The sequence below is a fragment of the Aspergillus ibericus genome (genome assembly GCF_003184845.1).
Source record: "Aspergillus ibericus CBS 121593 unplaced genomic scaffold BO80scaffold_34, whole genome shotgun sequence".
Taxonomy (NCBI): Eukaryota; Fungi; Ascomycota; class Eurotiomycetes; order Eurotiales; family Aspergillaceae; genus Aspergillus; species Aspergillus ibericus.
Genome location: NW_020292132.1, coordinates 340,298 through 355,249, shown reverse-complemented (window position 1 = coordinate 355,249; position 14,952 = coordinate 340,298). Strand labels below are relative to the sequence as shown.

Here is a 14,952-nt window from a genome sequence, read left to right as displayed (position 1 = left end):
TCGAATTCAACTCGCGGTTACTCTATGATAAAGCAAAGAGTGTCATATCGTGGCCATGTCGATCCTGCGAGAGCACCACGAGATGCGAAAGAAACGAAAGAAGAGAAGAAAAAAGAATTCCAAAAAATCACTCGATCTATGTACGACAGAAATGCTCTATTTCGCAAGCTTGGCAGGGGGAACTCCGATGCCGTTGGTGTTACGGTAGAAAAGCACTCCGGAGCTTTCGCCCTTGGCGCCCTCAGTGGGCTCAACCCAGTGGCACACACGGGCGCTGGTCCAGAGAGCCTTGAAGAATCCGGTCCAACCGGTGTGGGCCTCGGTGCGGTAGTGGGAGCCCATGACCTTCTTGATGGCCTCGCTCGCCTCATCAGCGTGGTAGAAGGGAATGGTGCTGACATAGTGGTGCAGAACGTGAGTCTCAATGATTCCGTGGAGAATGTGACGACCAACGAAGCCGAAATCACGGTCGATGGTGGCAGCGGCACCACGGGCGAAGTTCCAGACTTCAGGCTGGTAGTGGGGCAGGGTGGGGTCGGTGTGCTGGAGGTAGGTGATAGCGACTACAGTTCTCTTGGTCAGCCAAATTTCAAAAAGGTATCGGAAGGAAAATAACATACCAAGCCAGTGGTTCACCCAGAGATAGGGGATACCGTACCAGACCAGAAGGTTCATCCAGCCGTACTTGGAGCCGATCAGGTACAGAATGCTTCCGACAATGGCAAGACCCAGGTCGCTCAGGGCGATGAGCTTAGCATCCTTGGCCTCGTACAGGGGGCTAGACGGGTTGAAGTGGTTGACGCCGCCAAAGTAGCCGTTCTGCTTGCCCTTTCCACGGCCTTCGGGCTGACGCTCATGGTTGTTGTGGCCGGTGACGTTGGTGAACAGGTACATGGGCCAACCGAACAGCTGCTGGAGGATCAAGTTGAGGGCAGTGGCAATGGGAGTCTCCTCCATCAACTCGTTCAGCTCGTGGACAGCCTTGCCGACGCGAGAGGCGTACTGATCCCGGGTCTTGGGGACGAACACCATGTCACGGGCGATGTTGCCGGTAGCCTTGTGGTGCTTTCCGTGCGAGATCTTCCAGGAGAAGTAGGGCACCAGGAGAGCAGAGTGGCAGATCCAGCCAACAGTGTCGTTCAGAACCTTGGAGGGAGAGAAGGCCTGGTGGCCGCACTCGTGAGCCAAGACCCAGACACCGGTACCGAACAATCCCTGCAGAACGGTGTAGAGAGCCCACAGCACGACTCTCGCGGGCTTATAAGGAACGGTCTCGGGAGTCACGTAGTTGTGGAAGACATAGAAGATGGTGGCGAGCCAGAAGACGTCCCGGAACACGTACCACAAGCTGGTGAGGGCTTTCCGCTCATAGCAGTGAGCGGGGATGGCATCACGGATCTGCTTGATGGTGTAGTCCGGGATCTGGAATTCGTTGCCATAGGTGTCCAGCATCTTGCTATTCTCCTCAGCCTCAGACGCCAACGACGACAGAGAGGTGGAAGAGGGCGACTGGCGAGGGCTGTCCAAAGGAGAGGGGGTGACGGAGCTGGGGACGGAGGAATCCGTAGCATTGCGGTGCAGCGCAACGCGCTTGGGGAGAGCTGTGGAAGACATTCTGAAGCTTGTCCAAGGGGTCTTTCGAGCTCGAAGACGACGAGGGCTAGAGGGTGACAGCTACGTTAGCCAATGCAATTTGTGTGATGCGCGGGAACAAAGGCATCTCCTTGTCTCGAGTGACACGACCCGTGCAGAGGACCACGCCGGCGAATTGCAACATACCAAAGGATCAGGACACGACGCCAAAGCTATACCAGCTCAAGGTAGTCACTGGACGGAGTGAGCTCCCAGACAGCGAGGGAGGGAGGCAGGACGGGGTCGAAGGGAGAGGAGGAAGGTGGTAAGGTGACAATGGGAAGGATATAAATGGTCGCCTCCAGAAAGCCTTGGCCGGAGAGAAGTGGGACGGGGGGTGGAAGAAAAGGGCAGGCGAGGAGAGGCAAAAAGAGTGAAAGAAAAATAAGGCCGATTGTTTGATGATCAGCTGTTCCGCGACGAGCAGAACCCGGGGGAGAGAGAGAGAAGGGGGGCGCTGGGCGAAGGCGAGGGCCAAACAGAAAAAAAAAATTGCAAAAGAGGAAAAGGCAAGGGGAAAAAAAAGCGCATGAACTCAAAGAACGCGGGTTGATTGGGGAGAAACTGAATTTCCAGTGCAGTCGGAGAAGAAGCCCAGAAGAAAGTCATCCAGACATCTCCCGATCTGGATGCAGGCCCGCCGCCCCTGGGCTGGTATTTTGCCGTCTTTTCGCGTTACGGCGGATCTCCCGTGAAAAGTTGGTATTGGTGGGTCCCTCGCCATTGGCCGGGAGGCTTCCTTCCAATACGGAACGGCGTCCCGACTTGCGCGAATCTTACGGCAGATTCCGTTTACATACACACGACTTGATGCCTTCTTTATTCTGACTTTGCAGGCCAGTCGGCGCTTACTGGATCTCGGCGCTGATAGGCATTTGTTTGACATGCCCTACGGAATACTGTGCAGACGACCCTCCAATGACTTGATCGACCAGGTTGACCTTCTTTGCTCGGGACAGACTGGACTCATGTCTGGGGTGGATGCACTGAGCCGAGGTCGACGCTGGGCCTATGGCTTGCCCAAGCTGCATGACCGACCCAGCTGGCCGGCCGCATGCCTATGAACGCGGGTTCCTTCTGAGTTTCGGGCCATCCGTGACTGGTTGACTCGAAGAGACGCCACCGGCTAGGCTTGCAGCTGGAAACATGCGGCTGATTGGTACGACGCGAGCGAAGAGATACTGTCGTTGCATTCCGGGGTGTGCTGACAACGGCGCGCCTGAGGGATTATTCTTTGCCCCTGGGGGAGTCCTCCACGGCCTGGGCTCACCGCACAGGAGAAGATCATAAGATGCAGGATTTTGGACCTGGAGGATATCCCTTCCAGCCTACCAACCATGTGGCTGGGTATTGAAAAATACCCACGTTCCAGAAGACGGCGAACGGGTTACCAGGGACCATGAACCGGGGAGGCTCACCGCCCCGCTGGACCCAATGGGAGGAAGTGGCTGGGCCCCACCGCCGGGTAAGAGGGAAATTTGGCTTCTCAACAATCTTGGCACCTTCTTTCCTCGGGCGGTGGGACTCTGAGAATTTGAGAATGGAGACTCCATCAGCCTTTCCACATCGGATTATTTTTACCGTTCCCCCTTCTCAACTCTCCCTCCGAGGTGTCATATGCCACCACACCGGGCTCTGCCTGAGACGTAATGGGTCGGAGATGATTCGGGCATCTTATCAGAAAAGACATCCCGGGTTGCCTGCCATGTACGGAGGAGGGATCTTCCCTCCAGTTCAGCTCTGAGCTCTCACACCTCCAGGGGCATAGCCATAGGGATTGCCCTGACACGATAATAGATAACCAGGCGCCTCCTTCACATGCCATCCATCGAGATCCGATCCCGCCAATCAACCACCCCTCGAGGACGCCAGATCTCACACCCCAATGCGTACACTTACAGTTACCCCGAATCCACTCAGTACGGATCATCGACTTCGCTCTTGACTTGACCAACCCCCCAAACCCATGTGATTTGCCCAGCATGCAGGAGTCCACGTACTTTTAAGTAGATAGTCAGTCGGCACCAGAATGCCAATCGCATTTCAGTGGAGCCAGCAACACACTCCCAGTCCCAGATCCCAAAGGATCAAAGTAACACATACTACATACTAAACGAATTACTACGGCAGGATATAGATACATCCTATGTAGTATGATTGGAATGGCCCTAAAGCGCGGGTATGGAAAAACTTTAACGACAAACTTGCCACCATCAGGGCCACCCGGTATTGCGAAATACTCATTAGGGTACTTTAGGGTAAAACAAATCTGTGATCTTTTGTCTAGAACTTGGAGATAAGTTTGAATGCATGTGATTGATTGCTTGCGATTGTTTGATTGATTGATACATGGGTACTGGGTAGTGTCTAGTCTTCCCCAACTATCTTCCCCTAGTCAGAGTATCTATCTCCATACTTTCTCCCCCCTGCTACATTTTACCTATACCCTCTCAATCTCTTACTTATGAAAAAGAAAGGAATAGAGAAAGAAGATATATCTCAATTGAACAATAACTACAGACCTGATCAAATCCCCTACCCAAAACCCCCAGAACTCCCAAGTACCTACAAGAAAGGAAAAAGTACAAGAGTCAGCATCTGTTGGGACACCCACCAAAAATGTTGAGATTGGGTCCCGGTGGGGCTGGCTGATCGGGACAGGGATGATGGGGCGGCGGGTGAGCATGTCAATCAATTACCGACTCATGAACCACCCCTACCGTTAGGATGGAGGGAAGGGTGTATTCGGGACGTAATTTGGAGGGGGTTTACCCGGGGGGTTCAGGGTGGTATGTATGTATTGTATGTATGATGGAAATTTTCATTTAGATGATAGTGCTCGATGGGGGATGGCGGGTTTGAGGTAGATGATTTTTATTGTCATTGTTGCTATTATCATTATTTGACGTGTTAGAGATGTACGGAGTAGAGTGCTAATATATATTATTGGCATGCTGTACTACCTACACTGTTCATCAAGGTCGTCTATAGGTTGGTTTTATTTACCGAGGTTCTAATGTATGCAGAAGTAGGGACTATGTACGGAGTCTATGTGCTTGGGACATGCAAGCGCTCCGAGTCAATCAACCATGCCCCGCCATGACTCCCCCCAGACAAAGACAGGCTCACGGTCGTCGTGCGCAAATCAGGTAGTACCAGCACCGTCTCGCCATGGTTCCGGTAGTCGACCTCGCACGGAATGGGTCGGCGCTGCAGCGCTGCCGCTGCCGCTGCCGTCGTGGACCCAGCTGCCACGGGTGGTCCAGGATTGGGACTCGTCACTTGCCCCCCTGCTGCCGTCGAGGACTGCGTCAGCGGCTGTGACAGGGACGGTGATGTAGATGAAGATGGTGGCACAAAGGTCCGGATTTCCAGCCCCGGGAGGAGTAGGTGTCCGGCTTTCTGCGGAAGGAGCATGATCGCAAACGTCTTGGTCTCGCCTTCCTCGGCCGTGAAGTTGCCGCGGCGTCGACCCCCAACCAGCCACGACTCGAGGTTTGCGTGGATCTCGTACGAGAACTCAAGAGGACTACCCCCATTCTCGCGGTGCTCGGGAGAGCACCATCGTCGTGTATGACGTATGCTAAGTTCGGCTGCGATCATCTGCCCAACTGCTGCGTGGGGAGGCTGATCGGCCAGGTTGGCAAGACGGAGCTCAGCTGTATGCACAACTTGAATTTCGGGGATGTCGACGGGGATGATGATATGTCTGCTGGGTACCGCTGGTGACTCTGGGAGACAGATGACCGGGTGGTTCTATGCATGTCAGCACCTTCTGTCCGCTCGAGACGCAAGGGAGAGCGTCGGCAGACGTGCTGGTGGCTTACCTTGTGCCATTCCATAAGCCAGGACTTCAGTCCGTCAATTGGCTCCTTCAGTGCGCCCAGTAACGTTTCCCAGTGTGCATTTGCATACTGCAGCGTTTCCACCTCCCGGACTAGGCCGACCACCTCCATGTCAGAAGTTGACAACTGTGAGCGGAATGTCTCAACGAGGTGCGAGGTGAGTAACGCAGTGTATTTTTGGAAATCACTGGCTGCGATGCTTGATTTGAATAAGCTCTCGACTGCATCCAAGCATTCGTCGTCCACGCAAGTAAAATCAACACTTAGTCGCAAAGAGCGTCTCGATCCCGGTGTGGCAACGCTGTCTGGCCGCTGTCGGATTTTGTAGAGTAATGACGCTGGCTGTTTCGCAAACACATTTAGCGCTGTAGATTCGCCGATACTTGACTGCACTTCGTAAACATCGGATTCTGGAATCCGGCACTTCAAGATCCGGAGTGGAATCAGCATGGCCGGACTGATGGTGAACCGGGAGAAGAGCACGCTATCTTTGAAGACATCCTGCACGTTGACACTGATGGGCAAGCCTGAGATGATGTTGTGCACCGACGAGTAGGAGAACCGTCCGCTGTCTGTTTCGTATGCTACTTCTGCCCTTGCAGAAAGCATCGGGTGGTGTTCCTCGACCGTGTAAGGGATCCGGAACCGGACAAAAGAGTTCGCCTTCAATTGCGTGAACTCGATATTCCCGGAATCACTATGCGCTTCAATCTTGATGTCTCCCTCTACCACTTCGGCTTCTGCAGTTCTCAGCCGTAGACCAGCAGTGGCAGGTCTCACTCGGACAGTGCCTGTTTTGATATTGTTCCATCCGCTGCTGAGTTCCAGCTCAAGTGTCCGCAGCTCTTCCAGGTTGACAAAATGTGGCGATACGATCTTGGCCTGAAGGCCGACCGGCGGCGGATAGCAATATATGTATGGCCGGCTGTCCTCTTCCTCGGCCTCTATCACCTCCCTAAAGCCCACTGGCAGCGAAGCATTCTTTCCGCCTGCGAAAGTAAAAACAATATTCTTCGCGCGCATCTCAATACGGTCCACATAGTATTTACCTTGCAGTGTTACCTACGGCAGTCAGCATATGCGAAGTGAGAGCAAAGGTGGCTGAGAGATGGATGCTCACCGGAGAGTCAACCAGCACCCTGGTCGACGATGATTTGATGGTCATTGCGATAGGTGCCTCTATCCAATGCTCATTACTTTGAGAACTATGTGCACCAACCAATCGCAGCTTGATCGAATCAATGTCAATGCGCTTCCCAAGAGTAAACCGTAGGTAGAGTTGTAGTTGAAACCCGTCCTTGTCCGCATAGTGCAAAATCGCAGGCTTGACATTGATGTCCGCAAAGAAATCCGTCATGGGCGCTGTGACTTCTTTCTGAAGAGGACTTGACACCTTGAACAGCTCCTCGACATACTCAGAGATCAGGGCATTTTCCGCAAAGATATGCGATGCATCTAGCGTCTTCTGTCGCTTCGATAGGTTGGACTGCGTGTATGTAGAAAACTTTGCGAGAAGACGGAGGATCACCCGGACGTATTCTTCACTGCGATTCAATTCTTTCAAGCACCGTGTATACATTTCCAGCATGATACCTTCTAGAACAAGCCAGTTCTTGCTACCATAAAACGGGGCAATGTGATGGAAATATGACGCGGCCGCGCCGTAATCGCTCTGTCGGTATCGTATCAGAGCCATATCGGCAAGAGCTGCCTGAGTCGAATACGTGCGGTTTGCAGCAATATGATGCCGATACATTTGATCGGTAAGTTCTTCGTAATGCACACGGAACGCTTTCCTAGAGTGCAGAGCTAGCTTTAAGCCAGGTAGCTCAATTCCAGAAAGGGTGATGGTGTTTTGCGATTTGTCGGCCTCAACCGGAGGCTCGTCGTCGAGAGATACGTCAGCCATATCATCATCGCCAGACCCTTCATTAAAAAGAAGACGAAGATCGTTCCATGTCTCTTTCCAGCCGAGTCTTGCAGAAACTTCTTCGAGAAGTCGGCGAGCCATCAAAAACAGCTCCCCTCTTCCAGAAGCCAATTGCTCGGAACCGGTTTTGGCTGTAAGTTTCGGGCCCTCGAAACCTGGTCGAGCATGGACAGAGGAGAGCGCATCTGGAGGCAACATTTCCGAGTTCGTCAGACGGGGTGGGCGAGGAGCAGGATTTGCAAGGGAACTCGAGCGTCGGGGGAGCTCTGTTGGGGCCTCTGTATGCGCAGCGGCTTCTGCTGCCTTATTGACAGCATGTAACGTAGACTCGGGAAGCGTAAGAGCAGGGGTATATGTTTGAGACAAAACCTGGCAAGTAGCGGCATAGGCCCAGGATGATACTACATTGTTCACAACCTGAGACTTTTTGACATTGTCCACATCTGCCAGCCCAGTCTCTAGGTCGATTCTGAGCGTCCGCGCTGCAAGACTGATAAACTCAGTTGATCTCTGGCAGATCTCAGAAAGGAGCAGCAGGTTCTCGGCCTTCTTGTCCTTCCTTGACGACTTCGGGCCGCTTTCTGCTTCCTTGTTGAGCAATGCAGGTGCCTTTGCCGCCCGAAGGAGCAGTGTCAATTGCCTAGAGAAGACATAGGTGCGGAAATCAAAGATGGAAATATCACTGGCCAGGATCTTCTCTCGATAGGGCTTCTTGGTGGAGGAGATGGGGAAATCCTCCATTGCGATCTCCGGGACGGGATCCGGCTCAGCATCGTCCTCGTCCTCGTCCTTGGGCGCTACTTCTTCTTCATCAGACTCCAGAGCCGCCGCTACCTTGTCTCTCCAATCCTTGCTGTAAGTTAGAAAAGCGCTCCCGTGCTGATCACCAGTCCCCTCAAGCTGTTCTTGTATGGTAGTGTCCAAACCTACGGCCAGCTCATCGTACCCGAGCAAGGCGTCCTCGAACAATCCCACATTCTCAAAGCCTCTGGCGAGGCCCTCCTTCAGTATGAAGAAGGTGCAGAAATTCCAGCCGGGCAAACTGCGCTGAGAGTCTTTCTCTTTGATGTCCTCCTCGTATTGTGCCACGCGGAGATCGAAAGACGCCAGGATTGCATTTTTTAGCTTCTCAATGAAGTCCTCGATTTGATCGGCTAGCTCAGGCGACTTCGCGTTACTGCCTTGTCTGGGGAGTCGCAGCTGAGCCACGCGATCTATATTCGACTTTGAAGCTCCGTTAAAATCCGCCTTGACCTTTTCCAGCACTGTCGTGGTTGTGCGACCCCATTTGGAAGCAGGGGCGGCCTTCTCTGCTCCTTCCCCATCCTGTACAACATGTAGGATGAGCCAGTCAAAGGCGTCATGTTTCTCTTGGCTGGTGGACGTTGCGCTGGATGAGGAGACCGTGGCGTGAGACTTAATCCAATCCCTTACTGCCTTCCGCGCCGTGGCCTTGTAGGTGTCATTGTCATCACAACGGAGAAGGTAGATCTTCAAATAGGGTGTTTGGCGTAGGCCTGGAATTTGGTGTCGTCGATGTGGTACAGCGCCGCCGGTCGTATCAACGGAAGGCTTGCGCTCGATCGACTGCTGGGCAGGGACGAAACCGATACGGAGGGACTCGATGGATCGAACGGGGCGGGTCGGGGACTTCCAGTGGAGGTTCTTCAACGGTAGCTTATCTGCAAGAATGGACTGAACGGTTGGGAAGATACCGGAGGGGTCCGTATACTCGACTGGAAATATGGACCAACAAGTGAGCGACGCAAGCCATTGATGCGATCCGGGAAGGTATTACCAGTGACACTGCTCGAGCCCGCCTGGGGTGATGGGTCCATGGTTCCCGAACACTATTCGGGGGGTGAGGGACCACTCGCAAAGGGCATGCCGCCTGATCGACCGGGGATGATAGCCGATTCCTAGCGAGATGCGCGGCGAGGGGAGGAATTGGCGGCGGACAATCACCAGGGGAGAGGAGGGAGGAGGGAGAAGGGAGGTATATCCGGCTATCAGCCACCGCGGCGATTGCGGTTGTTTTGGCCGGCAGGACAAGACCGCCTTTTCTCCGCGCGTGTGGCTCCTTCCGCCAAACCTTCCCAAGATCGCTTCGCCCGCCTCCGGGTTACTTACTCTACGAGGGGAGGTTCTGGCCATTCTTTGAGCAGGAAAAGTAATATTGATATCTAGGGAGCTCCGCAGGATGCGTGACTCGGTCTTCATTAGATCAAAGAGAATAGAAATGCATCGCCTAGGAAATACAACTCTGTACAGGAACAGTCGATGGCAGCATGGGCTCTCCAGAAACACGACAAAGAGATCAAAACAGTCATATCCCGTCATTATGGAACGATAGCTCTTGAACAAAAGAAAAGACATGCCCATTGTATTACCGGCCCAGAGGACAGAACGCCCTAGCTCAAAATAGACGAAGAAACAAAAGGAAAGAGCGAACGCAAACAAGGTCAACGGCCAGCTTCTATCGCGCGCTGCGCATATTGGGCCTTGACGAATTCATAACCGCTAGAAAACCCCTCCCAGATGCCCGGGACGTAACTCCGAACCCAGGCGCAAATCACCAACAGCAGGAGCGGAATCTAGCACCAGTTAGCAACGGCTCCCAGCAAGATGACGCAAGTCCATAGATATCTCCACTTACCCATATGAAGTACAGATTCCGATCGCTGCCAAGACCCTTCATCCTCCGCGCTTGCTGCTCCCTGAGGTGTTTTTGCTGTTCACGAGATATCACCTTGCGACCAATCCGTATGTCTTTGATATCTTCGCTCTCTGGTTTGGCCCGCGAGACCTCCGAGGTGCTGGCCAGCGCTTCGAAATGTTGGTCGAGAGCTGCCTCGGTCGCGGCTTGTAGCATGCTCGACTTCTTCAAGCGCGCTTCTTGCTCCTCATCTTCGGTCTCTTTGTGGGGATAGAGCTCTTCGTAGGACGGAAGCTCTGTGCCAGTGGGGGCCGAATTGCCTGTCAGCATATCCCACCAGCCATCTTTGGCCGACCGCGCTGTGCTCGGCCGATGTGGGACAAGATTCGTAATGCGACGCATCATCGGATGAGCCTGGTAGTCAGGTAAAGCGGGCATGGGCGGCAGAGCTGGAAGGTTGGGGAACGCGTTGGCCACGCTTTGCTGGAACTGATTGATCTGGGCTTGGAGTTGGTTACGCCAAGCAACCAGCGCTGCGGGAGGCGAAAACGGTCGCGCGTCGTCGGTTTGTGCTGCCTGCTCCGGCGTAGGGATCGATCCTGGTCGCTCGTGATGCATACTTGACCGTCGTGATACGGTATAGTCGATCACGTCATCCTCGTCCTCGGAATCATCCGAATCTTCAACGGCATGGTCGAAGGAGCCCGACACAGAGGAGGATTCCCAGAGCGAATGCAAGGATGCGGAACTGCTGTGTCTGCGCCGCGAAGAGGACAAAGACCCAACACTGCGTGAGCGATAATGGCGTGCAGGTATCAGGGCAGCTTGATGAGCTGGCAACGTTGTAGCAAGGTCTGCTGGGGTGAAGCCCCTAATACTACGGGCATTGGAGTTGGCCCCCGCGAGACGGAGCCTGTTCACGATATGCGCGTGACCATTCAAAGCCGCCAAATGCATCGGCGTGTTCCCGGTGTTATCCTGCAAGTCCGGATTGGCACCTCGAGCAAGCAGACCAGCCACAAATCGTGTCAACCCCAGTGATGACGCAAAGTGAAGCAGAGTCTGCCCTGTCGCAGACCGCGAATTGTATCTGGGCGGGCGGGGACTGTCGTCGAGGTCGACAAATTCCAGGTATTTCCACATTCTTGAATCAAGGTCGCTCAGTTTAACTTGCGATTCCAACCCAGCAGCCTGCCGCTGGTGACCACCGGACCCTCCTTGGAAGTCCTTTTGTAGGTTGAAGACGCCTTTCATATCACTGCCCATGATCTGCTGAGCCGTCTGGAATGCATCTGCTTGACTGCCAAGTTTCTGGCCAAGAATGCCGAGAGCCAGGCGATACATTTGCAGCTCCCGATCGTCGACATAACGGAAGAACTGTTGTTGCTTTGGCATCAGAGGTTGAGCCGGCTGCATCTGACCGAATGTGGGATGTTCGTGTTTGAATACCACCGCCACAAGTCCGGGTTGGAGTGCAGGCGGTGTCAAGCAATTGAGACACTTATCACCCCAAAACGTGGTGGTAGTGGCAAGAGTGTCGCCAAAAACAACTTCCATGCCAGGATAAAAGCCACTGCCTAATAGTGTAACCTCCGTGCCTCCCGTGATGGAGCCCTCCGCAGGAACCAATTTGTGGATGACCGAAGGAAGCCGGTTACCTGCATTGCTAAGGGGCGGCCACATTGGGGTGGACGGGGTGGGTCCCAAAGAGAGGTTGAAACTTGGGTCCTGGAAGTTGTTCCGCGAAGAACCACCGGGTGTTCCGGGGCGGCTTGGTTGAGCAGAGTTCGGCGCAGACATCAATTGCTGTTGGATAAAGTTGTCTAAACTCTGTTGCTGCATAGTGTTCAGGAACGGGTTTGAATCGGCGCCGTTCGGAGTCGGCGGTCCGTTAGAGAATTGGTTGGATAAAGCAGAAGTCGTCACAAACGGCCTCTCTATTGGAGATGCGAAACCACGGGAGCTGGAAAATTGTGGCTCGTTGTTCGGAGCCGAAGAGTTGGAAACGCTGGCAGATGACTGTGTATTTTCCAGTTTCGTCATAGTGAGTTCGGACGGCAATCTCCCGGAGTTGCTGTGCTTGCGGCGCTTGCTCATCGGCCCTTGGAAGTCATTCGGTGACGTTTGTCGCGAAAGACTCCGCGGGGTCTGTGAGTTAGGATTTGTCCCGTTCGTTGAGGGCTGTGACACAGCGAAGGAGTTGGACGTCATCTGATATTGAGTGTTGAATCTTTGCTGGAGCCCCTGCAAGTCCGTGGCCGAAGACGACTGAGCCGCTTGTTGCGAGGGAGCCGATGATTTGCCTGTATCAACGCTCGGGCTCGACGGGAACACACCAACGCCCGGCAGCTGTGTCCCATCAGGTAAAGAGGGGGAGGGGCCAGGAGCAGGTGGAGCGGGAGGAGCATGGGTCTTGTGGTCATCTGTAATCATGATCGAGTTCGTTATCGCCTGAGCGATGACGTTATCTTTGTAATCCTTGACGGTGAATATAACCCTAAAAGAGAACATTCGTGTCAGCCAAAAAAAAAGAAAAGAAAGAAAAGGAAGAAAAAGCAAAGACCACTGTTGGACGGAAGGACCGGGGTATACACACTGAAACCCGAGCTTCTCATTCTGATGTCTGCAGTAGCATGCGATCCGCATCGGCAATTCTACTTGCATAGCCCCTGGAGGGATATTCGGCATCGGGGCGTCTCCATAGCCTGGAATAGCATTCTTCGACGGCTCGGCCCATTCCTTAACTTCATTGGTGTTGAAGACAATCACCCTCTTCTCCTCATCCTTTTGGAAAAGTTCATCCTCCTCCGGCTTTCGTTGTTTTTTCCGGAATGCCCGCTTCCGTTCACGCTGAATACAACCAGGACAGATTTTCACTTCTCCACCATCCAACGGCTTGTCGTCTTCCTGTATATCTTCGGCGGAACGTGGGCTAGCGCTGGACGAACGGTAAGCATTTTCGCTCCTGGCTCTTGCAAATGCCTTTTTCAGCTTCTCTTGGTCTTGCATTGCGCTTGTACAGACAAGACTTGTGTGCAACTCCACAATCTCCGGCGATCGTTCAACGGTTGGCGGTGCAAGGAATTTCGGTTTTGAGATAGTGTGGCTTGGCAAGCGCAACTTCTTGACACCGTTCGGCAATGGAAAGAGTGTCAGTCTGATTGGGATCTGAGTTTCCACGCGCGATTTGAGCGAGGTGGGATGCACAGTCAAGATGTGGCGTTGAGTCGTTTCCTGCTTCATCGCACTTGGGGAAGGTGATGGTGCGAAATTTACGCCAAAGGGGAAGCTACTCGGTCCGAAGTTGAGTCCCGGGGTGAGCGGAGAGCCACCATTCATGTTGATCCCACCGAAGCTTTCTTCCAAAAGCGATGAAGGCGAATGACCTCCCCATGGACCCAACGGCGACTTCGCCTGCCCAAAACTTCTCGAAACCGAAAAGGGCGAAGGCTCCTTCGTACTGCGAGGGAAAAAAGATGGCCCAGGGATCTGAATTCTCCAGGTCAGCAGCGCACGACGGAAACAACCGAGCGGAAACATTAAGGTGGGCTTACCGACGAAGCGGAGTGTCTGGCTGAGGCACCAGAAACACTCCTGAACTGAGATTTCGATCTCTTCGAAAACTTTGGCTGGGGCGCAGACTCGGATTTCAGAGGGCTGGGGCTACTAGCAGCACTCTCGAAGTCGAAAGCGGCATCCATGGCCTTGTTACTCGACTCGAGGTCGGTATCTGTGGGGAAAGCGCCATCGAGAGTTGGCAAGGAGAGATCAAGACCGAAGAGCGATTCCTCCTTCACTGATGCCAGGTCCGGGTTCATCCAATCCTCCGTCGCATATCCAAAGGGCATCACGGTGTTTTCGCTATGAACAACCGATGCGGACGAGGTGACCGACGGGTTTCGGAGGTGGTTTCGCGGCGATGTGGAGGAGGAACTGGGAGAAGAACCGTCTGGAGATTCGGCGGGTGAGTCAGATGACACAACATTCACTTGTCGCAGCGCATCTTGGTCTTGATATGACCGTTTGAGGGACAATTCCGATGGCGACAGACACGACGGCTCCGATTCCGTAACTGGGCGGGACGAAGTGGCGCGCGAAAACAAGTCATCAAAGTCCCTCCCTGCATTTTCTGCCGACATCTGTAGCCTGGCAGTATCTAGAAAGTCCATATCTGTGTCCTGGTAAGGGTTGCCCATCTCGTCGTCAACAACAATCGGGTCCAGAAAAGGGAACGCAGGCGAAGAGGCAGCCTCTGCCGATCCCATCATTCGGTCCTCACTGCAGTATCCAGAAGACTTCAGGGAGACGCCAGCAACTCTCCCTATGGAGCCTCACAACCTGCTTTCAATTCCGACCTGATAACCGCGACCCAGATTGTTGGTACGACTGCCGGTGGAGCGAACAAAGGACGGTCGGGTGGGCTGGACTTGTTCTGGGCGGGCGCAGTTGTATTGCCTCCGTCAATAGTACCCCTCGTCCATCAAACCAGGCGGAAGTAACGTAGGAGATCCCGATTACCAAGCGAGTTGAGGGGAAGCGTGGTGGTTGTCCGGGGAGGGGGTCAAAGTAGCGTTGTTGAGTAAGGGCGGCTGGCGTAGGGGGGCGGAGGCGGAGGCGCGGCAGAGTTGGGAAAAGGGAGTAAAATCCAGGCCGGGCGTCGGAGCAGACGAGCGCAGAAGTTTCGAGAGGATAGAGAAGGCGTGTGCCTAGCGATTCAGCCAAGGCACCGACGGGATGGAGAGGGCCGAAGGAAGAGGTAGGAGTTGACTCGGGAGACGTCGTCCGGCCGGTAGGTGAATCCTGGAGACAGAAAGAGGAAGGGAAAGGAAGGGAAGGCGATGGTTATCTGCTGACTGGGAGTGACTTCGCTGTAAAACGACACTTTCGAC

General features: G+C 53.9%; 4 protein-coding genes across 4 annotated transcripts; 1 reads left to right on the top strand and 3 right to left on the bottom strand.

Annotated features, from left to right (window-relative positions):
• Nucleotides 1–156: 156 nt before the first annotated feature.
• BO80DRAFT_436842 (oleate delta-12 desaturase odeA) lies at nucleotides 157–1,614 on the bottom strand (the record flags this gene model as incomplete). The annotated part of the gene is made up of 2 exons (XM_025720979.1): nucleotides 157–563; nucleotides 621–1,614. 2 exons carry the CDS (start codon nucleotides 1,612–1,614, stop codon nucleotides 157–159), a joined length of 1,401 nt encoding a protein of 466 aa, XP_025573017.1.
• A 579-nt stretch (nucleotides 1,615–2,193) lies between these two features.
• On the top strand, nucleotides 2,194–2,460 carry BO80DRAFT_360984 (uncharacterized protein; the record flags this gene model as incomplete). The annotated part of the gene is made up of 1 exon (XM_025715988.1): nucleotides 2,194–2,460. A coding segment is annotated over one exon (267 nt), but the record flags the coding sequence as incomplete, so codon positions are not given.
• Nucleotides 2,461–4,591: 2,131 nt separating this feature from the next.
• Nucleotides 4,592–9,393, bottom strand: BO80DRAFT_503933 (putative TMEM1 family protein). The gene is made up of 4 exons (XM_025724404.1): nucleotides 9,206–9,393; nucleotides 6,598–9,143; nucleotides 5,460–6,539; nucleotides 4,592–5,388 (listed from the first exon to the last, which is right to left on the bottom strand). The coding sequence occupies exons 1-4, from the start codon at nucleotides 9,243–9,245 to the stop codon at nucleotides 4,681–4,683; spliced, it is 4,374 nt and encodes a 1,457-aa protein (XP_025573015.1). The 5' UTR covers nucleotides 9,246–9,393; the 3' UTR covers nucleotides 4,592–4,680.
• A 476-nt stretch (nucleotides 9,394–9,869) lies between these two features.
• On the bottom strand, nucleotides 9,870–14,331 carry BO80DRAFT_436840 (putative membrane-tethered transcription factor (SPT23); the record flags this gene model as incomplete). Its single annotated transcript, XM_025720978.1, has 4 exons — nucleotides 9,870–10,001; nucleotides 10,064–12,560; nucleotides 12,660–13,552; nucleotides 13,618–14,331. The coding sequence occupies 4 exons, from the start codon at nucleotides 14,329–14,331 to the stop codon at nucleotides 9,870–9,872; spliced, it is 4,236 nt and encodes a 1,411-aa protein (XP_025573014.1).
• Between the last annotated feature and the right edge of the window lie 621 nt (nucleotides 14,332–14,952).